General features: G+C 44.9%; 1 protein-coding gene across 1 annotated transcript; it reads right to left on the reverse strand.

The window, feature by feature from the left end:
* Nucleotides 1-1,894: 1,894 nt before the first annotated feature.
* LOC149280165 (exostosin-2-like) lies at nt 1,895-26,092 on the reverse strand. The gene is made up of 13 exons (XM_089500723.1): nt 25,557-26,092; nt 24,930-25,019; nt 24,014-24,130; nt 23,619-23,814; nt 23,096-23,235; nt 22,755-22,848; nt 17,521-17,652; nt 12,419-12,608; nt 10,859-11,025; nt 7,854-7,997; nt 7,183-7,311; nt 5,521-5,603; nt 1,895-2,033 (listed from the first exon to the last, which is right to left on the reverse strand). The coding sequence occupies exons 1-13, from the start codon at nt 26,090-26,092 to the stop codon at nt 1,895-1,897; spliced, it is 2,157 nt and encodes a 718-aa protein (XP_089356849.1).
* Nucleotides 26,093-26,247: the final 155 nt, after the last annotated feature.

Genomic DNA, 26,247 nt, shown 5'->3' on the forward strand with positions numbered 1-26,247 from the left:
CACCTTATGAATAATCAAAATCGACCAATCAAAAAGCTTTATGATGAGGTTTGGGCGATCTGTTGGCAGCGGCCAAGCGAAGGGTGGTTTGTAGACCACCAGTGCCTTGTATGGAGGGAAGAATTCTTTTTTCGCACGGGTAAACCAAAGAATTCTAAAAGGTTTGGTTATCGGTGACAAGAACATCCCGGAAATACAAACCCGACTCCAAAAATCGCGTGGCTCGCCTACCAGAGAAGTTGACTTTTGGAGAGCTTTCAGTTGGGAAGCGGAGCAGCTTGTTTCACGAGGTCAAAGACATAAAAGGGGAACCTTTCTTTGAACATCGAAGAACGTCGTTCTTTAAACCCCAGGCCAATTAAACACAGTATAGGATGTATAGGTTTTTTTTTTTTTAAACCTAAGTATTTATAAGGCAGTTAAAAGGAGCAGTAAATACGTTGGACAATTAGATTCCTATAAAAACATAAAACGAAGAAGTAACGGGTATTTTCCCCGCATTTGTTTTTATGTCTACAGGATTTTTCACACCCAATAAACGACTCTGGATATTCTTGATGCTCTACTTTAGCAGCTATATACTCTTGTGAGCTTCTAGGTCCGGTATGAAGATCCGGGTCTCGTTTTCTCCAGCATGATGGAAAACACCAAAGCGAAATCAAAGACGACCAGCGAGTCTAAACGATGAACGTATGAAGTTTTTTTATCTTTTTGGGACCATTATGGAGAAACAGACCTCCATCTCGGGAAGTAGAAGCAGCAGAGAATGTATAGCAGCTACTAAATAAAACTATCAGAAATGGTAATTACACCCAAAATAACGGTCCATTTATTTAAATAATTTTTTTATTTTTTTTTTAAAAAAAGGCTAAAATCTAGTGCTGCTTTTTAAACACTGGATTGGGAACGGCAGCTCAGGAGCGGCATGAAGGGTTTCGTAGTTAAAGGTTCAATTGGTCTACCTGAAATAGCAGCAAACATTGCAATTTATAGTCTTACTAAGTAAATCGTCAGAATTATCCTTCCTTTTTCAGCCTACTGTTAGTTTGACATTTTTTTTGAGTAAAAAACAAAACCAAAATTTGACAAAAATACAATTAAAAAATTGGATTACATTAAAATAAAAGGAAAGATTGTTCACGTTAAGTCATTGTACAGGAAAATAACAATTTATAAATACTTTTGGGAAGCCAAAAATAACAGGTCAGTCAATAAAGTGAAATAAAAAAACCTGAAATAATAATATTAATAAAAAAAAAGTAATATGTAACCGAAAAAAGATTTCAATTAGAAAACATACAAAAAAACAAAACGAAATGCACAAATTATGGAAGCAGGGAACGAGACGCACTAGTTAGAAGCAACCATTGAAATTTGCGGACTACAGCATGTAAAGATCCCAAGAGGATTGTGGGAGTTGTAGTTCGGCGCTGGAAATTTTTCCATGCTGAGCCTGGACTAGACGGTCGGCTCTAAACCTTTTGTGTTGCCGCAGACTATTGGGTACGCAGGCTGCCATTTGTAATTGGCCCAGCGTCAACCATTCCGCCAAATAAACATATCCTAGTATAAACATAGCCTAGATGTGGTGGTCTAGAGGCACGAACAGCCAGTTTAGGATGTGCTGTACTGTATGACGTTTGATCAGAAGACCGGTGAGGGAAACATACATGACACACGTGTAGGTTGTCGGCCATGCTGTGCCCAACACAGGGACGCCGGTAAAAAAATAGGCAATGAAAATATGAATGTGGTCTTTTTAACATCTATAAAGTCTACAGGCTGCGGCAGGGCCTTCGGAGACCGCGTATAAACAGGAGTTCACCGCTGGCGACGGAGGCGGACGCGCTCTGATGATGTCAGGCTTCGTGGCTGGAGATAAAGCGTGATGTCATCACAGGCTGCCGATGTTTGGGAAGCTCTTTAGCTTTTCCGGAAAGTCGTCCTTGTAAAGCACGGGATCCGCTCGATGTTCCACCACCTTCAGAGGCATCGTGCCGAAAACCGAGGCAAATTTGTTGATGCATTCAGACCTGGGCAGGGGTGAGAAGATGGAGGAAGATTGTCAGCTGATGGCATAAGGAGAAAACAAGTAAAGCATGGAAGGGAGAGAACATCTCTCTTCATATGTGACATCTCCAGCCCACGTGGAGCACTCAAGGACCCATCTCTCACTACTCGCACCTGATCCTCTGGCTGGGGTATAGTGCCCCCTGCCTTTAGGACTAACCCCATCTGGGGGTAATAAGTTAACAGCACCCAAAACCTACATACAGTGAATGCTCGATGTGCCCCAACGTGGATACCTCGGGGTTAATGAAGAGCTCTGCAGCTCTGCTTCCATACCATCATCATAAACTGGGCACCGTGCCTGCACCGCCTTTATTATTATTATTATGTATTGTTTTATATAGTGCCATCAAATTCCATAGCGCTGTACAATGGGTAGACAAGACACAAGTAGTATGTAACATAACAATATGACCTGAGAAAAAGAGTTTTGCACCTGCGGCTCCAAAATAGAAAAACGATAGAATTTTAACCCCTTCATTCCCCTATAGACGTACCGGGACGTCCAAAAAACGCCCACTAAGAAACCCCTATGGACGTCCCGGTACGTCCAGCCCTTCGTGCAGCGTCAGGGACACATGCCTGCCGCTGCACGGGAGACCAGGCATCGCCGGCTTTCTGCTGCCCGATCTCCTGTAACAGCTTCCGGCACAAAAGCCGGTAAGCTGTTACACTGTAAGCTGCCCGATCACATGATCGCGCAGTTGCAAACGCGTGATCGGGCATTCCCTTCCGGGTTGCGTCACTGCTGACGTAACCCAGAAGGTCATCGGAGAATGAGGCACAGAGACGCTGCGATCTCATAGAGATCACAGTGTGATCGGTGCAGGGGGATCGCCGGGAGAGGAGTGAGAAACCATCTCTCTCACTCCCCCTCCCGTCCTGAAAGAGAAAAGCAGAAAAAAAAAAACGTTAGTCCATTTAAAAAATAATATTAAAAAAATCATTAAAATAATAATAATAATACTAAAAAAAATTACAATGTGAGCTGTGATGTCATTGTGACATCACTGGCATGTTCAGGAGGTCCCTAGGAGGACCGCTAACCATTACTGTGTAAAAAAAAGTATATAAAAAATACAAAAAAATTAAAAAAAAAATATAAAAAAATAAAGTAAAAAAAATTCTTAAAAAAACCTTACTTCCCCCATTGCCCTAGCATAACATCTAGCCAGTATAACCCTCCTGCCCCCGTTCACAACCCCCAAACCCGTTAAGCCATAGGCATAAAAATTATACAAAATTGTACACCTTATAGTATGCTCCCTGGTGCTGGGAAAGTCTGGAAAATCTATATAAATTAGGTATTTCTGAAATCAGGACACCTGAATTGATAAACTTGGAGGGGATTTTCCATCACTTTACCTAATTTTGTGAGGATTCAGAGGGAAAATGTAAAAAAAAAATAGTTTATTTTTCTAATCTTCGCTAGTTTTTACTAAATTTCTCATTCTAAATTTTCAGCTAATCATCCAACTATGGTATCAAACGAAAGCTCTATCTCTCCTTGAAAAAACAATATATAGTTTATATGGGTACACTATTCACAGGAACAGAGAATAATCGCTGAACCGACATACCGCAAAAACGGCAAAATTGCTCTGGGCTTTGAGGTACAAAAACCCCTGGGATTGAAGGGGTTAAAGAATTAAAGTGACTACAAAAAAAAAAAAAAAAAAAGTTGTACTATATAGGGGCTAAAAATAGAATCAGGGCTCTATTTTTTATTTTATATATATATACCCCCCTATTATGTTGTTTCCTTTTCTGATATAGGAGTAAAAATGTTTGCATTTCTAGTTTAAAGCTGCGGGTCGCGTGGCTGGAGAAAGAGTTAAATCCCGTGGAAGTCTCAGACCCGAGCAGGAGGAAAAGGGGGCTCTCTCCCACCCGGCTCTTTTAGTTCCTCCTCTGGAAATTCTTGCCATTCCTGGAGCTGCATGACGGGGAATCAGGGAGTTAATCGACGCTCATCCCCCCTACCTGGAGATAAGCCTGACATGCCGGAAACAGACGGAGGAGACCGGGAGACCTCCGTAACTTGCGCGCCCCCTTTAAACGAGGCAGATTTCAGCCTCAGTACGCATACGAGCGTCCGTATCGCTGTAACGCTGTCCTGCTAACTACGCCACATCTCACAGAGAAGCGTTCAAGAGACATAAACTGGCATTTATTTTTTTTGATTGCCCCATTATTTCCTTGTAAATAAGGACTAGGGGCCGCAAGTCAATTAACACGGGCAAATAAAATGATTAAGCCCGGTATAAAATTATATTTAATATTTAAACACATGAACCATATGACACGGTGCGTGACACCGTGTCTTCTGGACACTGCAACATTCATGTGTTAAGTAAAACGGCGTGGTAAGTTACATTACAGTACGGTATGGTAGGGTAAGGTACAGCACGGTATGGTGGGGTAAGGTACGGCAGGGTATGGTAGGGTAAGGTACGGCAGGGTATGGTAGGGTAAGGTACGGCAGGGTATGGTAGGGTAAGGTACGGCAGGGTATGGTAGGGTAAGGTACGGCAGGGTAGGGTAAGGTACGGCACGGTAAGGTACGGCAGGGTAGGGTAAGGTACGGTAGGGTCAGGTACGGCAGGGTAGGGTAAGGTACGGCACGGTAAGGTACGGCAGGGTAGGGTAAGGTACGGTAGGGTAAGGTACGGCAGGGTATGGTAGGGTAAGGTACGGCAGGGTAGGGTAAGGTACGGCAGGGTAGGGTAAGGTACGGGAGGGTAGGGTAAGGTACGGCAGGGTAGGGTAAGGTACGGCAGGGTAGGGTAAGGTACGGCAGGGTATGGTAGGGTAAGGTACGGCAGGGTATGGTAGGATAAGGTACGGCAGGGTATGGTAGGATAAGGTACGGCAGGGTATGGTAGGATAAGGTACGGCAGGGTATGGTAGGATAAGGTACGGCAGGGTAGGGTAAGGTACGGTAAGGTACGGCAGGGTATGGTAGGGTAAGGTACGGCAGGGTAGGGTAAGGTACGGCACGGTAAGGTACGGCAGGGTAGGGTAAGGTACGGTAGGGTAAGGTACGGTAGGGTAAGGTACGGTAGGGTAAGGTACGGCAGGGTAGGGTAAGGTACGGTAGGGTAAGGTACGGCACGGTAAGGTACGGCACGGTAGGGTAAGGTACGGTAGGGTAAGGTACGGCAGGGTATGGTAGGGTAAAGTACGGCAGGGTAGGGTAAGGTACGGTAAGGTACAGTACCGTACATTATACTCCTTGCCCACATAAGAGAGGAACGTGTAGGTTAAAGTCTGATGTCGTATAGGGTGAGATGGTGGTGTCTTATCTCCCTCACCTTCAGCTGATAAGCAACGATCGCTCATTTTGATCAATGGCTTAGATATGGGGTTCCAAGATTCCAAGGTCACAATACCCTCTCGCCTCACACCTACCCCAAAACAAATACGACGTATAGAAATAGACGCACTTACCGCTCCACCATGTGCGTCTGATCCAACGAGAGGCCGTCGATGGCCGTGCACTCCGGGCATTTAAATTTCTTTCGTGGCGTCACCTGCAGAAGCGATGGATAATGTCAGCCACCAATTACAATGTTTTTATTATTCTTATTATATATAAACACACCAGGTTTTTGTTTTTTTCATTTTTCTTTAGGTTGCCAACGGCCGCTCCAGTTGGTAAGTCGAATTTTAGTCTGCAGAGACCCAATAAAAACAGTTCTAGGGATCTATATCTATCATCACCCCCCACGCTCCTCTATCACCTACCCCTCCTGCGCTGGACAGAAGCCCCCGTAATTCCCTTTTAATGACTTTTCACGCCGCCAAGGTCCCTGTGTAAACATAGTTTGTTGTTGCAGCGTTTCCCAGCTTAGCCGCCGCCACCCCCCCCCCCCCGTAACCTTCACGCACCAAAACAAACACGCCGAGCTTCCCGCGTGCCAGCGGCCCCACGAGATAATCCGGGGGGGGACATACCGACCAGAGCTTGGGACCCAACGCCGGTCTGACCAGCGGCTCTCACGGGCTCGGAGCGGACCCCCGGCTGCGGGATTCCACCCCGGCACCTGATCGCGGCTGCTCATGACCACACGGGAAATGAATGCGTGAATATCTGCGGATCAAAAGAGCGGCCGCTGCGGCCGATACGCCCCGGTAATACGGGGGGATTGTAGAAGATGATTGCTGGATCACTTTTAAATTAACATTCCCCAGGAGTGAAATTTGTCATTAAAATTCCTCGGGGGTCAGCTGTTCCCGGACCGGACAGATGGCTTTCTATATAGAGCTGTCCAGGGATTCCGCTCCCGGGGCCGGTCTGACAATGGCTTGGCTATTCCTGCAACATCTTCGGTGTATACAGGAACCGGGACTTGCTTCGGGATGTCAACCAAAGAGCTTATTTAGCTGACAAGACCCCAAGCGAGAATCACCCTCAAACTAAATAAAATTATAATAAAAAATAATTAAAAAAACAATTAGGCTCTGTGTTGCAAAAAAAAAAAAAAGTTTAAATACAGAGAAAAAGACATTTCTGTTGCTACGCAACAGGACACACCCCGTAGTTTTTACTAATTTTGTTTCCTGCCCTTTCGCTGCTTTTTTCCCCTCTTTTCGGAAACAAAATTTTTTGCTTTTACTCATTCTTTACTTTCCTTCCGTGACATCCGATTCCATGTCTCAGCTTCTCCTCATCATCATCATCATCATCATCATCTGCTTCTTGGCTACGCGCTTCTCTCCTTTTCATCCCACGTTCGCAGCAGGTCGGAGCCTCCATGCGCACCACTTAGACAACGTCTCCCTCCGTTCCTCCAATCGGGGAGGCGGTCGTTCCCACGGCGTGCGCAGAGGAGGCTCCAGACGTGTTGCGGAAGCACTTTGAAGAGGAGAGAAAAATGCAGGCGGAGAAACGAAAAACGGAGGAGTGGAGAAAAAGAGACGCAAAACAGAAATGGAGAAGCGGAGATGGGGAAAAGGGATGTCCGAGGTCAAACAACACCTTGGGGGTCCCTCCTTGTTTCCGGGCATTTGTACAAATTAATGAATTTAACAGAATTTGTTACAATACATATGATCCGAATGCACAAGTCTACCCCAAGTGTGTAAAACACGGTGGGGGGCAAAACTCACCTTTATAGGGGCTTTTCCTGTCACGTTGGCTACTAAGAAGTTCATAGCGATATCTTCGCAGTTCATGTGAGCGTCCACCCAGTTCTTGATGTCTCCGGGCATCTTGTACGTGTAAAGGTAATTGAAATACTGGAAGACAGAAGGTGTGCGGAGAAGGGTTTTTTTGCCATTAGCCATATTCTGTTTAAGCCAAATTCGTATTATTCTCTAACACCAAGACAGGCGGCGTTCAGGAGACGCATTTCTCTCTTCTCAGGATTCTTTAATCCCTTTATCCTGTCTATGTCCCACTGATTGGATGAAACCCAAAACGAGGCGGCAGCAGGGGCAGAATTAGCTTTGGCTTCTAAACATGGAACCCAGCAGAGTCACGTGAATTTACGTCACGTCACATGACTCTGCTCCGTTCCTGCTTCCCCTGGGCGGCACAAGAGAAGAGACGCTGTGTGCGAGCAACGTGAAAGTAGCCTTGCGGGGGGTGCGCGGGTAAGTTCAAGCAAGGGGGTGGGGAGTTTGTATGAACGAGTATGCGTTGAGTATAAGGGAATGAATGAGTATCTGTGAATGAGGGAATGAATGATTAGTATATGTGAATGAGGGAATTAAATTCTTCACTCTCTCTCTAACACAAGACGTTTATTTGACTGCAGTCAACGAGGAGGTCCGGTTACCTTGTGATAGAAAGCTGCCCCTGTCAGTACCATGGACACCTCGTTGGTCCATTCGGATTCATACTTCCACTTGTTCATTTCGTGGTCCCACAGATGTAAGCGGCCCGGATACCCCACCAGCCGGTCCGGGAACTCTCGCCACACCTGCAACAGAAATAGGAGCCGGTGAGACACGGCAGACAGAAACGGAGAAATCACAGAAAAACTGAATTCTTCAAAAGAAATCTCTCCCTGACGATGCATTAAGTGTACTGGAGAGCTCCGGGCAGCTGCGAAAACTACTACAACATTCAAGACATCTCCTTTTATTATTACAGATCATGTATTTTACCCCTCTTACTTCACAAGGATTAAAAATGAAACATAACTACATCTATATTCCTTACAAAACTACAAAATTAGATGACCTTATATACGCAGCCATTCAAAAGTTTGGGGTCACTTAGAACCTTCCTGGTTTTTGAAAGGAAAGCACATTTTGTTCATTAAAATAACATGAAATGGATCAGAAAAGAAATTCAGCACAGACGGGGTTAATGTTGTAAATGACTATTGTAGCTGGAAATGGCCGATTTTTAACGGAATCTCTTCATGGGCGTACAGAGGCCCTTTATCACTCCCATCACTCCTGTGCTCCAGTGGCCCTTTATCACTCCCATCACTCCTGTGCTCCAGTGGCCCTTTATCACTCCCATCACTCCTGTGCTCCAGTGGCCCTTTATCACTCCCATCACTCCTGTGTTCCAATGGCCCTTTATCACTCCCATCACTCCTGTGTTCCAATGGCACGTTGTGTTCGCTGATCCAAGTTTAAAAGGCTAATTGATGGTTATAAAACCCTTTTGCAATTATGTTACAGCCAGAAATCTCCTTGTTTTCCATGAAAACAGCTAGTGGGGGAAAAAAGCATCTTTAAAGACCCAAACTATTGCTTAGGAAACAATACTTTTGCCTTAAAATAGGTAGAACATTACATCATATGCAAAGCTGTACAGCAAGCATTGGAGGTTTTTCTCCCATGTAACCGCCTTTCATATGTAATCCTAACAGCATGTGTCCCGACTTCACACGGACAGAAAGCGTGTTATTCTCCTTACACCCCCAATATTATCTCGGCCCACGAGGATTGCGGTGAGAAACACGCTTGGTTAGCGGGACTATCTTCGGCCACGTCACACGGACCCAACCACTTCGACACCGCGTGAAAAACGAGGGAAAGGAGGAAAGGGAACGTCCCCCCCCCCCCTGGGTTAGACAAGGCGAGACAGACAAGAGCCAACGGCGAGGGCCACGGGAGACGGAGGGGGAGACGTGACTGATTGGTACTGATTTCGCCCCTCGCTACGTGGCTGGCAGCTGGATGCAATCAAAGCCCCCGTCCCTGCCACGCCATTCATAACCGCGCCGCTGACAACAGGATCAAGCCTACAGGTAAACGAGAACAGGCTGGATGATCATTAGCAGCGCCCCGAAATGTTCAAACATGCTACTGGCCGCATTAAACGGCTGTGATTTACGGGCGACGGACTGGAAAGGGGGGTTTACTCCAGACAATGCCTTCAGACGAAGAATGATGACCCCACGTTTCCCCACCCCCGAAGCCGGGGAGAGCGCGGAGATCGGGCGCTGCGTCTGGAGAATTGATATTAAACCCACGGCGGCTGGAGCAACCTGCCACTTGTTTTTAAATCCCCTCGCTGTATTACCCTCTACCACTCCTTCTGGGAGGCTGTTGCACTTATCTACCTCCCTTTCAGTAAACTACATGACATCTAAGTCTCGGACCCTCTAGATTTAGATTAAAGCCTCTCGTCCCCCTCCATTGTACAGTCGCTGTAGGCAGCATCTCCTAAACTCCCCAAGCATTGGGGTAACTTTACTCTTGCTTGAAATAAAATACAGGCGTCGGATCGCGGGGGAAGATAGTTGTTGTTGCACCTGATACTTCCGGTTATAGAAGTGTCCCGCCTATTAAGTAATCCCCTGGGACAATCACAAATACCTTTGGACCCTCCGATACAGAGAAGATGTGATGGAATTTGATACATTGTAGCTATAAAAAAAAATAGGATATCAAATACACAGAAAATCACGAATATGGGCATTTTGGCGACGGTTCTCCGATAGCCCCGTGCAACTTATTTCTCCCCCTTGCTTTTTCTCATATGATGTAACTGCTGCGAACTAATAAAACGTTACATCTCCCCGAAGCAAAGCAGAAAACAGCATGGGGCCGCGTAACGATCACATTTCCCACAGACGGGCAGCTGGCACGAAACCCCCGGCCGGCCGCATCTCCGGAGACCGCTTACCCCCTATGAGAACAGAACTCCCGGGGTATACTATAGATATCCGAACCCTAGGCGTGGAATATATATACGGACGTGCAATAAATCCAGCGCACGCGACCTGTACGAAAGGCTCATGAGCCGCGGAAAGTCACATTTCAAATGTTGGCTTCGGACCACGAGACAGAAAACAGACGTTCTGTTTTTTGTGTTTTTTCCCTTTTCCAGTAAATCTATGTTTATTTTTATGCATCGCCCTATTTACAGAATTACTCAAATGCCCCTAGATGACTATGTAATGGATGCTCGACCCCCCCCCCATTTTATGAAGATTATTGGGACTGCTATTTTAGACTTGCAGGGGTTAAATCGTAATATTTTGCACATTAACCATTTTGATGTGTATTAAAAATACAGTCCGTGTTCCTCCAATCCCTTCCCCCTCACATGTTGTGTATCTGCCATGTTGAATGTGTGTTGCGACGGGTCTGGTGCCATTGTGTTGTGTGTAAATGATGTTAACCCTTTCCTGTTTCCGTGTCGACCAAAGGGTGGGAAACACTAGCCCCCCCCCACCGAGGAGCTACTTTACTTCGAGCACCGGAGTGGTTGCCCGTCTTGTAGCCGACTTTCGCGGCCAGGCAGAGGACCCGCTAGACCCCCCGGTTCCCGTTGACGGCCAGTCCAGCACTGTTACGGGGAATAGCGACCACGTACCTCGTAACCAAATTGTAACTCGTCTGATGTCAGCATAATGATGTCATCGTCGATGGCCAGCACAGCCTCGGTTTCAATCTCATCGTACGGGAAGAACCGGTTGCTTAGTTTGTTCTCAGCTGTCCTCACCACTTTGAGCGGTACTCGGATCTTGGGCCACAGAGATGCTGCACGGAAACAAGCAAGAAGTTAAACAAAAAAATCCAAAACAAAGAATGCTCTTAATTAAAGTTGCCTATTTTAGTGCAAGGTGGCATGGAACAGCCTCCCAGCAGAAGTGGTAGAGGGTAATACAGTGAGGGGATTAAACATGCATGGGATAGACATACGGCTCCTGAATCTAAGACGAGACCAACGACTGATTAAGGTTCGAGTCTTTACAGCAGGAGAAACGGGCGACTAAATGGGGGCCGGATGGGGCCGATCTGCCAGCGGATACTATAAAAAAAAAAAATAACCACGTTGTCGGCAACAAGATAATAAAATATTTTAAGAAAAACGTATATTTGTAGAACTGCCAACGTTTTTTTACGTTCCCTGTTAACGCCGTTTAGACGACGGATTTCGTGAAGCCGACGCGAGAGATTCGCTGCGGATTAACGCCATAAAACATACACAAGACGAATGTGCGACAGAAGGAACATGAAAAGAACCAAAATTTAGATAAATACACTTAAAACACGATTCCCCTTTTTTCTGGGTATGTATTCCCCGTAGCCTTCGAACGCCGACCGCACTATTTATTTAAATAAAATTAAAGTTAGCGGCAGCCAAAGAAACGCCGCTCCCCCCCCCCCCATCTCTCTGTCGACATTTCAAAGCCACAGCCCGATGCCGGAGTCCTAATTATCGCTCTTGTCGGCTACCGTAAGAAGTCGGGGAGTCTCGCGGCGCTCTCGTAAGGGACCGTGCTCCGGTGTTTCTCTTCCCGCCTGCCGCGGGCTGCATTTTATTAGAGAGGATTAAAGCGGCTCCGTAGAGCAACTCTGACGCTAATATTACGAACGCAAATAGATGCGTAACATTTTATCCATAAAGAGAAAAAAAGTAAGCAAAATTATTATTAATTGATTGATTCGCACATGGAGGATTGCGGTGATGTCATTAATAAGGGACGGTGCAAAATCCACACGTTTTCCTTTAATTACTTAATGGTTAACATAGTAATGGGGATTAAACACGCATGGGATCGGCGTACAGCTCCTGAATCTAAGATGAGACCAACGATTACGGCAGGAGAAACGGGCGACTAGACGGGGGCCGAATGGGGCCGATCTGTGTTTCCATGTTACCAGTTGGGCGACCAAGGAGATAAACTGGTACCTAAGCCCAGAGGTACAGAGGATTAAAGTCATTAGGACAGCGGACTTGTCCATTTTTACAGACCCTCGGCTGCTCCTAAACCGATCTCTTGGGACCTTAATCTTCGAGGGCCGCTCATTCTTTACTCTTTCCTCATTCTTTACTCTTTCCTCATTCTGCGCCTCTGCTGTCTCACATCACTATCCATCAGAAGAGTTACCTGCGTGCGCGTTCTTCTCCGACTCCTTCGAACCTTACCTTCGGGAGGACTTTTATTTTGGTTATTCCAGACCACCAGCAGTTTGGACAACGACGGGACTTTGGACACCTCTGTGATGACTCTGAAGAGGCTCTCGACGCGGTCAAACGTCAGGACCACGGCCGTGAAGCCCTGAGACTGCGGCGGGATCAGCGGCAGGAACAGAGGGTTGCTGACGCTGCTCCATTTCTACAGAAAAGGAAGACACGGGAGAGTTTATTGAGGGGGGGTCTCCGCGGGGGCAGGCGCGTGGTTCTACACATTTAATTATAGGCTTGTATTGACAGATTAAAAAATGTTCCCCTTTAATATGATAAACCTTAAAAAGAGCAAGTAAAAAAATATATATATTTACCGTGAACCACGAAACGTAAAATTTTAAAGGGTTAAAAACTAGAAATTTCCCAAAACCTGCCTAATTTAGACAAAAAAAAAAAATACTCATAGGGTCAAACAAAAATAAAAATGAATTATCAGAGATAGAATTGAATCCAAGAACGGCCCGCAGTTTGGTTTCCAGTCCTAGCCTGGCCACGACTGGAAATCCAAATTTTTCTTTTTTTTTTTTTTTTTTCCTCCCCATGTGAAAGGAAATGGAACGCAATATAGCAGAGACGTAACTCTGACACAAAGTGGGCACGTAAAGCAAAAAGGTAAATAAAAAAGCCGCACTACAGGCAGATTAAATAACAACCTAAACAAAACTCGGGTTGTTCTTTTGCGAGGAAGAAATGTCCAAAGAGTCCATTAAAGTTTAAGGTGGGGGGGGAATAACAAGAGTGTGTTTGGAAGACTGATTTTACGGGGTTGCGAGAGCTGAATTTTAATTAGGGCGAACCTGTCGAGAACTTAAATCCGCTCCTCGCGCGTCCCTGCCAAGGAGCGGGAACCCAGAGGGGTTGGCAAGCTGGACGGCACATATTCTGTTCCTAATGGGGAGCGCCAAGCGGCGGCGGCGGCGCAGACGGAGGAGGGGTGAGACGACGCAGGGTATTGGGCACGGCTGGACGGAAATCAATAAACACATAGGTCTGTTGACTTTTTCAGACAGCGGTTTCTAGCAAATAAATGAATAAATTGACAATGATCTACAAAAAAAAAAAAAAAATGTGGGGGGGGGGGGGCTTGCATAACCGTGGCCTGGGGCTGGGATAATCTGCATTTGATACAAATTCTTTTTGGCAACATTAAAATGCTCCATTGTTCCGCGTTCAATATGGTTTTCTACAGGGACTGTCCCACTTAGCAGGTCAGCTTAGTTTTTCTCTTAAAGTACCTTGTTGGTTTAAAAAAATAAAAAAAAAATAAAAAAAAAATAAAAAAAAAAAAGGAAAAAAAAAATAATTAAAAAAAAATCACAAATTGAAAATAGTAATTTATTCGACTTGTTGAAGTGGATGAACTTGAGTTCAGTTCTCCCGATTTACCCAGATCTACTCACTCTGGGGTTTATTCACTAAAGGGAGAGTAGTCCGGAGCGTTATGGTTTCAACCCGGCTCCTTCACTATTATGAAGGGCCATCACTAGCAAGTTTGTCCATCACGAGGGGCCGAGTCGGACCTTCCTTATGTCTAATTCAACATGTAAGGAGGCTTTCAAGAACCTTTACCGATCTGACCATACATTATACAGGGCCAGCTAATCTCTGCTACAGCAGAAGCTCATTGGGATTGGACTTTCACAACGTATAGCGAAGTGAAGGAGCCACAACTACAAATCTCCTGCAAACTCTCGCTTTAATGAATGAAACCCCATCAGAACATAAAAACCGCCTTTGTCATAGCCTCATAAGATCGTTACGGTCTTTCATTAGTAACATATCCTTACAGACACCTTTTTCTGCTTTTAAGGCACATTTAGCTGCCTGATGTAAGATTCGGTTGGGTTAGAAAATATTACCTCTGCTTCTATCTGGTCTATGAGGGTTAGGGGCCTTTATTTTAAGTTTCTCTCTAAAAATCTCTAATTTTCGATGTAAATGATGGGCCGAATGATTCTTCTCCGCCGGAAAATTCTGTGTTTGTTAAGGAGATAATGAAAGTGACTTGTACGGGCCGTTAAAGCGGCTGCTAAGAGGTACTGAAGACGGAGCTTGGGAGGTAGCGCGTCACCCAACCCGCCTGTCCTCCCGTACATGCGCACAACTCAGAATGCATTCTAGAAATTAAATTGGGACTGTGGTCCCGAATCCTGCTGCCCCACCGAGCTCTACCTCTGTCCATGCCGGCGCTTGGCCCCAAACAGGTCCCGTTCAAAACCCTGGATGTTAAGCCATATGAATTAACATAACACGGCTCGCTGGATGTTCCAGCAAACCCCATGGGAGTTAAACGCTGAAGACGGTTTTGCCGCCATATTGGATACAAACTGTCGCAATTTCATTTGTCGTTCCACCCTAAATACTCAACAACATTGTACAACCTCTGGAGGGTCGTTACGGTTTGTTCTGCACGCAGAAGGCAAAGCCCATAACATGAATGGATTAATACTGATGTAGGAATCGCCAACCAATGCACCCAGCCCATGCCAGCCTCCGAATGATGCTTGGAACCCAAAGACCAGCTGAAGACCTGCGCTGAGAGCACAGACGCCATGCCGCAAAATCATTAACACTCTGACAGCCGGGGCAGGTCAGACATTAAATGCTTCCAGTTAACAAGTGGCCCGTAAGGAAAACACTTTCAAATGGGCCTTTTAAGGCTTATTCTCAAGTGCTATGGAGAGCCGACCCCCTGCCTGCGCGTCTGCTGTCTGAGACCTCCTGACCTCTCTGCCTTCAAAAGGAGAAATCATTCTGAGTGAGAGCCAATAACTCAATGCGGCTGGTGGAAGGGGGTCTACCGACTCCCGCCTGACAGCAGGGCTAACGGCCCGTAGCATTAGGGGCTGCTTTAAGCCCCATTAGAGGCGCAGGCAGTGAACCGACGTGTGAAATTTACCAGCTTTGACTTCACTACCCTTAATTGACTCATAGGAAGAGCGCTTTGTGGCTGGATCTCGGTGGGTACGGGGCAGGGCGTATGAGCCACATATGCCCGGAAACTGCCAGGGCAACGTAAGTGCCCCTGATTCGTGTCACCGGGCTCCGGGGGGCTCCAATAATCCAAGCATGGATGCGACAAGCATCCTCATTCATACGCAAATCTAACAAAAACAGCTAGAAAACAGGCGTGTCTGAGCCTCTCACCCAACAACTCTCATCACTGGGAAAGTTCCTTAACGATTCCATCGGATTAAACACAAAGCACGGCTGACACTCACGCCATTCCTTCCGCGCCTGCTCCGTGGCATCACGACCACCAGCAGGCTGAGGGTTCTGAGAGCCGTGAGGACGTAGGAAGAAGGCGCAGCAAGATCCATGAGTAACGCGCATGAATGAAAGGATATTACTTATTAAGCTCCAATATGTTCAGTAGCGCTGTACAACAGCCCATCATTATCAACAGGTCCGGGGTCACATTTACTTCCATTTATAGACTCATAGGGAACTTGCTGTAAAAAAATGGCAACCAAGTGGCACTCCACAGCGCAGCAGAAGCTCACTTAAGGCTATAAAGAGAACGTTTTAGAGCTTTTTGATTCAAAGGAGAAATCCGATTGCCTTTTGGACTCAAGAAGGAATTTTTCCCCCCTGATGGCAGGATTCGAAGTAGCCGAATTAGGGTTTTTTGCTTTCTTTTGGAACAAGAATAGGAAGGTTAGGTACAATGGTTGAACTTGATGGACTTAGGTCTTTTTCAACCTTATGTAGCTGGCCGCACGACCCCAAAACCCAGAGATCCTACGTAGCTATACACTTGTATAATGTATAGGTAAAACGTCACTTATCCCAGGGTTCAATGAAGTTATTTTCCGGCACTTAGCAAAGAACTCGCTCTCTCGCTGCCTAAAAAAGCGGGCAGGACTGTCATGGCGCTGGAACAAGCAGCGGCTTTTTTTTGCCTTTTCCCAGTTATTTTTGTGTTTCTATGGTTTTTTTTTTCTTCTTCTTCTCAAACAAATACCAACCTCGGCTAGAAGTATGGTTTCAATTATGAATTACCAGACCTTACAAAAAGGAAAAGTCTTGATTTATTCTGTGTTTTGCTCCAATTATGCACAATGTATTTCCACGGAATACTCTGAGAAAGAATTCCGGCGCGATTCTCATCCTGGAGCGGTTAAAGGGCGCCAGCGAAACAACTTTAACTCTTTTCTCTCCGGCCATAAACTGGTCACGGCCACGAGTGAGTGGATTCGAATTTGCGCAATGTATTAACCCCCCTCCCAAAAAATAAAAGTGTATTAACGCGCTTTACGAGTCCCATTTAAACCTGTTCCGCTCTACGCAAAAAGAAAGTTTTACATTACAGAGAGGGTGGTGGATAAGTGGAGCAGCCTCCCAGCAGAACGGGTAGAGGCTAATTCAGTGAGGGGATTTAAACACGCATGGGATGGACATATGACTCTTGAACTGTGGAAAAGGAGTCAGGGACACGGCAGCGGATATAGAAAGAAGTGTGAGAATGAACAATAGTGAGAGTGAGTGAATGAGAGCGTGAGATAATGTGCATGAAAGCATGAGTAAATGTGAGTGACAACAAATTTTGTGTCTGCATGGACAATACCCTCTGAATTCTGTCCAAACTAAAAGGGCAGGAAACGAAATTCATTGTCTGATAACAAATGGACCAAAATTTGAGAAAAAAAATTAAATCTTTTTTGGCCCATTTGCACAAGTTTACTGTAGATATTATTTGTTAGTTTCAAGCATGGAGGTCTGGGCAGTAAGAACAAGATGGAAGCTACAAGGATTCTGTTCTTTAAACCTATCTTTAAAGGGACACTGCCATGCTTTAAGTCTGCGGGGTTATTGTTAAACAACCTTTTGATCACTCGCTCATTCCTTGAATGTTTTTCATTCTCAAACAGGCCAGAATTGCTAAACCACAACGAGCTGAAGTCGTACGCTGCGGAAACATCTACGTTATTCTGCCGAGCTGAGCACGGAGCCAGCGTGTGTGTATGATCTGTCATGTACAGGATATTAGTCAATAATCTATACCAATATTTTGTCCAGAGTAGGACAGTTGGCAGGTATGATTCAGGGCATTAACTTACCACTGACTGAGGGTCATTCCACTCTTCGTAGGACCTTGCAGCATATGGATAGATCCTGTCGTTGATGATTTGGAGGGTCGCTAACGCGATGTCCTTCATTGACTTGAAATAACCCTCCCAAAACCAGCGAGCCTAGAACAGCAAGGCAGTAATGAGTAATGAAAACAAATAAGCATTTTTTTTTTTATTGATAAACAAATAAAACTACCCAGATTTGATGGATTAAATATTAACACTTAACGTTAGACATTTATATTTATTAACAACCAAAGGGTAGTAGAGGCTAATGTTATAAAAACGATTCAGCAAGCTTTGAGGCTAAAAACATAAAAATCAATAAAAACGGGGCAATTGCTCATTGTTATGATGCAAGAGTATAAAATCCGAATAGAACGTGAATACAAGAATGTTCAGCAACAAGTCAAACCATGATTATTGGGTATAGATTTGGCTGCCATCTTTATTTCTCATTGAAAATAATTACGCTACAGTTCACAAGTTGGTAAAGTTTTAGAAAGGTTCTTGTTTTTGAAAGAAAAGCAGATTCTGTCCATTAAAACAACATGAAACGGATCAGAAATCCAGTGCAGACGGGGTTAACGTTGGAAATGACTATTGAAGCCGATTTTTAACGTAATTTCTTCATAGGAGTAGAAAGGCCCTATATCACTCCTGTGTTCCAATGGCCCTTTATCACTCCCATCACTCCTGTGTTCCAATGGCCCTTTATCACTCCCATCACTCCTGTGTTCCAATGGCCCTTTATCACTCCCATCACTCCTTTGTTCCAATGGCCCTTTATCACTCCCATCACTCCTGTGTTCCAATGGCCCTTTATCACTCCCATCACTCCTGTGTTCCAATGGCACGTTGTGTTCGCTGATCCAAGTTTAAAGGGCTGATTGATGGTTAGAAACTATTTTGTAATTACGTTACAGCCAGAAATTTCCTCATTTTCCATGAAAACAGCTCAGTGACCCCAAACAGTAGTGTCGTTTTAGTCATTTTAGTGATTTATAGAGAAAAGTGATAATGATTATTGATGAGATTCACCTGAACTTATATATAAACAACGTTATCAGAAGCGCAAGGGAAGGGATAGAAAGAGATTCTTTACCATCAGCGGCTCTGAAAGTCACACGGTAACCGGAGTTCTAAAATCTCACCACGGTGACTGCAATCCATTTTGCCAAACCTTATCCCTTCAGGGACGCCGGCCTCACGCTGCAAACCTCGAGTTACAAAGTTTCAAGGAAAGGGGGGCCTCTAACAGGCGGACTATCAAATAAAGTGGTTTTCATTTACAGCCTTGGGGGGGTCACCAACGGCCCCGCGGAGATTGCATGTTAAAGAGAGAGAGAGACGGCTGGAGGAGGCAGAGAGTATCCGCAGTGCGCTTGCACGAATCGGGGGGGGGGGCTAAGAGCGTCCTTTGGCGTGATACACAAAACACGGACATAACCCACAAAGATCATGTTAATGGACTGCTGTATAATTTCACAAACATAAAATATATATTATATGTCCAAGGAAAAAACAATCGGAAAGGTTCCACGATTGGGTGAGTAGGTTAGGAAATTTGTAAGCACAATTTTGCCTAAAAGATATATAAAAAAAAAAATAAAAAATAATAATAATAATAAAAAAATCTGTTCTGTGGCTCTCAATGTTAGTGTCCAGAACTCAATGGGTAAAAGTCAGCCTTTCTGAAATTGTATGGGATTATAGGGGTGGACACATTATATCTGTTACAAATCTGATCGATAATTAACGAAGAGGGGTTTGGATTCCGTCCGTTGACGAAGGACGAGGCCAGTTTTAAAAGCAGAAGTCTGGGAGGAACTGGAAAAAATGGTAAAGGTGTAAAATAACCGTATTTCGGTAAGAAACAAGAAACAGAAAAGAGGTCTCAAGAAAATCAGGAGATCTAGGGAGGAATTAGATCCCCGGCAAGCATCGCAGATCATCGAGCTGGACGGTATTCTCTTAGATAGGAGAGGGTTACTCCACGAGACGTACGTAAATCCAGCGAACGTTCAGCGGACGTTACAAAGCGTCGATGTAAGCAAGGCTTGTACTCGCCGTTCCTGCAGAAATAAACCCCTTTTCCAAACTACATAGCCCTTTAAACGGGCTGCGGTTTGGCACGGAGCCACCAGTCATCCATCACTCCCAAACCTGCCTCGTTAAGCAGCTCCTTAATTTGGCTCGGGCCAGTCCCAGGGTCGCAAGACGTGGATTTTAAATTAAGGGCTGCGTGCTTTAAATATTCGGTGGCAAATCACATCTGACGTTTTACATACGGCCGATCCATAAGTCAGAAGGGTTATTTATTACCCCCTTCTCTCGCGGCTGCCGTGATGAACTCCTTCCGCGCAACTCTTGGGACCATGCAGCCCCCCGGGGCTCTTTTTTTTCCCTCCTTTCTGTTACATAAGCCCCCCGTTTTCCTTCTTAATTCTTTTTGTGGCGCTGCGCAGCCATCACTCAACCCCCCCCCCCCTTCCACTTTAGCTCAAAAAAAAAGGGGAGCGAGGGTCACGGTGTTGCGCAGGCAAATAATAAATATCGAGAAAGATCTAAAGGATTTTAGTCGTTTCTTTCCTACTTATTAAACCCAATCCCCTGGTGAAAGTATCGCTAACAACTGAAGGGACTCTTGCGGTAATCAGCGGCGAGTTCTTTCTTCCAACGCTGCTACTTAAAAAAAAAAAAAAAAAAGAGAAAGAATCTCGCAATTTATGACATTTTCTTGGGCTCGGAATTCTCCGCCTGCTTCTTGCAACGTTCCGCACGTGGGAGATAGAAGAGGAGATCGTGTTCTCTGGAGATAGCGGTCATTCGCAGCTGTTATAAACCTGACTCCAAATACACGCTCACTTGTGTCAAGTTTAGTAGATCTGTGCCAGATTGTAAACGGTCGCTTTAAATCGGAATTGCACACGTATCCGTGCGTCGGACAGCTAGAAGGCGATTGCTCACTTACGGCTCTCAAGTAGACGAAGAACTCACAATCTACTTAAAGGCAATCCATTGTAATGAACAAAAGTACATTTAACCCCTTAAGGACTATGGGTTGTCCTTGCAAACAATGCATTGTGAGCCCGTACATGTACGGGCCTTGTCACGAAGGGGTTAAACGTCCAAGACAAGGGTTCGCAACATTGGCCAAAAAAAAAATAAAAAATAAAAGAGATATGTGCAAAGAATTCTGGGTATAAAATCTGGTTTGTCGCATTCACTCTTAATACTCACAGCTTTGATTCTTTTTTTTGTTGGGGGGTGGGGGTGAAAGGCCAAGCATAGAAGAAACAACAAAAAAAAATAAAAAAAAACAAATAAAAAAGCGCCATCTCCTTTCCATGCGGAGAAGGAAGAATGAGATTCTCCTTTTGATGACACCCCGCTGTGCGCAGAGGTTCTCCCCAAAAACATAAGGGGGGTCGAGATGGGAGAGTTGAAAGGAGAGCTGGAGTGTTCAGAGCCTTCCGGGGTCAGAGGTTAGTAAAGCAAAAGCCACCGGCCAAATAAAAGCTTGTTTGCAGAAGCCACATCGGAGATAAATCACGGATCTGTTTACACCTCTCCAGGACTTCTGACCCTCACATGCTGCTCCGTCCCTCACTGCTCCACGGATTGAATTTCAGGGTCCGGGAGCCCTGGTCGTGTATTTCAGGAGTCGGGAGCCCGGGCCGTACCTGAATCAGAGCCGGAGATGTACCGGCAACGGGCTTTGTGTCGGCAGCACGGACAACTGTTTTAATGCGAGCACAATAGGCGGCGGTGTAAAAGTAACCGGCTATTCAGAAATATCGTTATTACGGCAATGAGAATTAATCAAAACACACACACAAAAAAAAAAAAAGAGAAAAAGTAGCACTTCTTAGGAAAAAAAAAGACGACACAAAAACAGCAACGTGAAAAAAACAACTTGTAGATCTCAACGATAAAAGAAATGTTGAAGAAAAAAAAAATTACAAATTTAATTGTCTAGAGGACCTGGCAAGTTCCTAAATAGTTACCTTACTGGAGAAATGTATATTGACCTAATTTGCATAATAATTACTCCCTGCTAATGGATTTCCAGATGAAGCGGACGCCGGTACGTCCCGCCAAACTCAGGAGGTGAGCTCGGGACGGGTGGCGGGTGAATAATTATGACGGCTCCGCAAGTATTATCCGCAAAATAGTCAGAGAGCGACATCAAATAAGTTAAAGCAGCCGCTACGTACAAGAGAAAGCACATCTCTTGGATTAGCATGCTGGGAGTTGTGGTGCAGATAGAGACAGGGGTTACCCGACACACAGTATTGCATAAAACGGCAGGATTTCTCATATCTTCCGCTCGCTATCAAAGAACAAGACTTGCAGGAATTTGCCAAAACAAAAAAAGCAGGGGGGGGGGGGCAGTGTTAACGTGCATTTTTTTTTCCAGAAATACTTTCATTACGTTTTTGGAACTTAGTGTATTTTTTTTCCCGTTCAGGAAAGTTAAACAAAGTGAGGCAAAGTTAGACACGTAGGGGGCGGCCACTGGCGGAAAAATGGGCAAAGACAAATAGACAGTGGAAGACGGCCGACAAATTGTTTTAGTTTTCTGTAAAAAGATGTAAAAACGCATAACCCCCCCCCACACACACTGAAGGCTGGCAACAGTAATGAGACTGTAAAACATACAAGCTATATAACCCGTGACAAACACGGACATTGCCTGAATAATAGTTTAATTAGCTCATTGCGGATATGACAGATCGGCTGAAAACTCTCCGGCGGGGGCTGCTGTTCCTTTAACAGTCTTCAGAGGTTTGTGCAAAAGGTCATTACCCATTTGAATTTACCGCTACATAATGCATACAATACGAAGAGAGATTATTAAGAGATTTCATTAGGATTGTAAAACAGTAATCATCGCCTTGCTGGAGAAAACTCAAGCAGGGAGTCAAAGTCTCCTAAAAAGTAGGATTTCTATTTTTTTTTTTATTTTAGGTGGCCAGGAGCACGGGTCGGGGCTGAGAATGCTTCAATGTGTCTGTGTACAGTGACAAAAGAAAGACCCCAATGCACAAGTCTCTATGGAAAGTCCAACAGTAAAAAAGAAATCGGGAGGACGATGGTAATCGATAGAAAGTCTACTCGAGGAATGGTGTCAGAGAGACCCCTACCGGCAACCAAGTAGACTGCAGGTCGAATAATCTCACCGGCAGCTCCTGACATTTTACCCGGGATTTCCTCACCTGTCTCTGCATCTCCTGGACCTGTCTCTGGGGGATGTCCTGCAGAATGCTGTATAACTCCAGGATCTTCTCCTCTGGTATCACCACAGATGCTCTGGATAAAGAAATAATAATTAAAAATAATCTGTGCCTATGCAGCAGCCACAAATCTCAAAATAAAGCAATTATTAGGCAATCAATTGAGCATCACCACATTGGGTAAAAAAAAAAAAATAATCCCCTCCCCCCTTGGGTGAACAGCATTGAAAAATGTCTCAGATTGTATTTTTCCTCCGCATTTAATGGCTTTTCCCACATCTGATGGGGTCACCCAAAGTCCCACTCACACTCATCCCCATTACCTCTTCCAGTCCAAGACTTCAGAGAAAGGCAGCACATAGGAGTCGGCGATGATGACCGGGACACAGCCAGCTTGCAAGACATCGCTGAGAGCCGCCTGTCCCAACCGAGCTCCACGGAACACAAGGCAGAACGTGGCGTCCTGTAACAGCGAGACAGACATCTTTTATCCACATCTGGATGGCAACAAAAGATCAGATCCTAGCCTCTTTACAGCACCGGATCGGGAGCTGATGGATGAGACAATAAAGTACGGCCGCCCCTAATGGCAGCCCAAGAAAACTATGCTCAACTTTTTTACAGCAATGAAGCAAAATAAGTTTGTTCACACGAATACAGAGTAGAGTGATGGCTAATTAAAAAATAAAGCTACATAATACCCGGCAGAATGCACTTAGCGTTTTATCATGAGTCCGGCTACATTTGTCTGATTTAGGACTTTTTCTGGCATCTGTAACCGAAATGGCGTTTCTCTCTTTTCAATGGATAAGCCGGGGCAGCCTCTGCGATGCCCGGGGGTATTACCTGAAGCACCTGCGGATAGTCATATGCCGCGTTCTTGCCACAGCGCTTGCGATGGGGCGCGGACCCATCGGAAAGGTTACTGCATTTGTCTAAAACCAGCACCGATTCTCCGTTCTCTGCCCGGATGGTTTCCAGATCTGTGCGGAACTCGGGATGCAGCGCGGTCTGGGAGGAGAGGATGAAATGTTTTCTAGGTCTGAAGGAAAGAAAAAGAGTGGGTCAATTCCTAAAGGATTATTCGCTTTAAAGATGACATCTTATTTTATTTTGGGACCAAACCCTGCAAAACAACATCTAGAGGGTAAGGAGATCCAAGTTATTCCTAATCAAGCAGACGCAGTAGCAAAGTTTTCGGGGGGCACAAAGAATTTTGGGCTCGACAACAAGGTACTTACCCTGGCGCCCTCTCTGGAACATTGACCTCAGCAGACAGAGGACTGTAAACAGGAATACTGACGTCGTATCCTTGGCGATAAGTCCAGGTCGAGAATCCGCCGCCTGCCAGAACGGCTCTAGCGGAAGAGGCAGAAAGGAATCTAATTAATGAGAGTTTGACCAAATCCTGCAAAATTCAAAAGACAGACCTGTAGCCCGGGGAGGCGCTCGAGAACCCGTTTGTCCCAAGCAGAACCTAGCGATGAACCTCTAACTTTCAAATTAAACACAACCAAGGTGTCTTCTCTCACATGCTGTAATCACACAAACAGCAGCAGAATGCAGGCTCCTTCTAAAGAACATTCATCGCCAATATAGTTACCGTCACATTATCTATAACTGTCGTAACTAGAGGATGAAAGAAACCAGGAGGCAAAAATGGATCAAACCTCGTGTATTCCACCTTAAGCAGAAGCGACGTTCAGGAACTAGAATATGGAGCTGATATGCACAATATGAACACCCATGTATCTAGGATAACAAACTTAACCTTTCACAGATCAGGTTCTAATAAATGAATAATAATACAGAGGGTACAGGTCATGGCAAGGAGAAGACGGCATCTGACAGCACTCCTTCTTCATGCATAAATCACTGTGATATATGGTGCATGGCTGCCCCCTTGTGGATAACTAATATATTGCAATACATTTGCCCTTGTAGTCACAAACCTGCCTGTGAAGTCACCAATATTGGACAATATAAACTTTTTTGAGTTCCCCCTTCTCTCGATTCTCTGTGACTTATAGTATGGTGGCAGACAGGGACCACAGGTCGGGGCAATAACAAGGCCTTTTAAATTTGGATATATAGCACTCTTTCAGAAGATTTCCGTTTTTAGAATAAAGAATATCTGAAATAGTCGGAGGTTCTCACCTATCTCTGGGAACATCCAAAGCTGTGTTATAATCTGGGGGTCCACCGGGAAGCATGTTAAACAATAGATGATTTGTACCTCTGTCCCACCTATAAAAAGGATTTTAAAAAAACATTTGATTATGTAGGTGTTCAGAACGACGACAATTATAAAAGACATTTTTGGCAAAGTTTGTTTAAAAAAAAAACAGAAGCATGCATGTTTCCAGATCAACAAAAAGCAGAGAGAGAGGCAATTTATTTGTGCAATAACAGTCCAGGGTTTCTATGACAACGTGTCAACACTGGACTTTTTTTAAGAGAAATAAAATAAGCCATTTACAGTTATGTACCCAGGAAGTCCGATCTAATCGTAGCCCGAAAATTCCTTAACCCCTTCAGGATCAATGCTATTTCACACCATAAGTCAAGAATAATTTTGACATTTTTATATCTTTCAAGGACGGCAATAATGCTTTTTCTTATTCAGTATAAACACAGATTTTTTATACTATTATATATATATATATTATATATATGCAGGGGAAAATATAAAAGGTGGAAATAAAACATTTTCACCATGGAAACCAAAGGAATTATCCTACTCACTACTCTTTATGAATAGGCATGTCTATTGTTATCAATTACCTTGGAAGTTGGGCTAAAGCCTGCGCGGTCTCCTTAATACGTAAATTGTTCTGATTCAGGACATCAATGGAGGGCAGGAACAGACACGCTCGGTTGACATCTTCAGTATAAAAATCACTCTGAGAAATCGCAGTGAGCAACTCATTATATTCGCGGGATATCGTGCTGCCCACCGAGCCGCCGTACTCATCGGTATATTTCTTCAGGGGGTAGATATACACCTTGACTTTGTTCTTGGGGTTGAAACCACAGCGGTACACATCGAAGCACGTGTGCATTCTGCAGCTCAGGTCGCCCCTCTCCGGCAGAGGACTGTTTTCAGGGAGTTTCACGGCTGGTACGTCATGGACGCTCCTTTTTTCCGGAGTCCAGTCGCTGGATGGCTCGATGGTGTGCGGCCAAAACTGGAACATCCCCGTGGCAATAAGGCCAAGCAAGACCACGGAGAACAGAGCTATGTAATAAACCCGGTGCTTAGACTTCATCCTGGGGATGAGGACAGGACCCCTTGTGTTGTACTTGACTGACGCACACATAATGGACCCTTCCTCCCAGATACTGCGCTGCTTGCGAGAGGAAATAAAATGTTATCAGCTGATAAAAAAGCCACAGTCGATAAACAGCATACACACACATATATATATATATATCATAACAATCAGACAGTTAATAAAGATTACAGCAACAGACT

The sequence above is a fragment of the Sceloporus occidentalis genome, unplaced genomic scaffold, assembly GCF_023333645.1.
Source record: "Sceloporus occidentalis isolate IW3139 unplaced genomic scaffold, rSceOcc1.0.p SCAF_158, whole genome shotgun sequence".
NCBI lineage: Eukaryota > Metazoa > Chordata > Lepidosauria > Squamata > Phrynosomatidae > Sceloporus > Sceloporus occidentalis.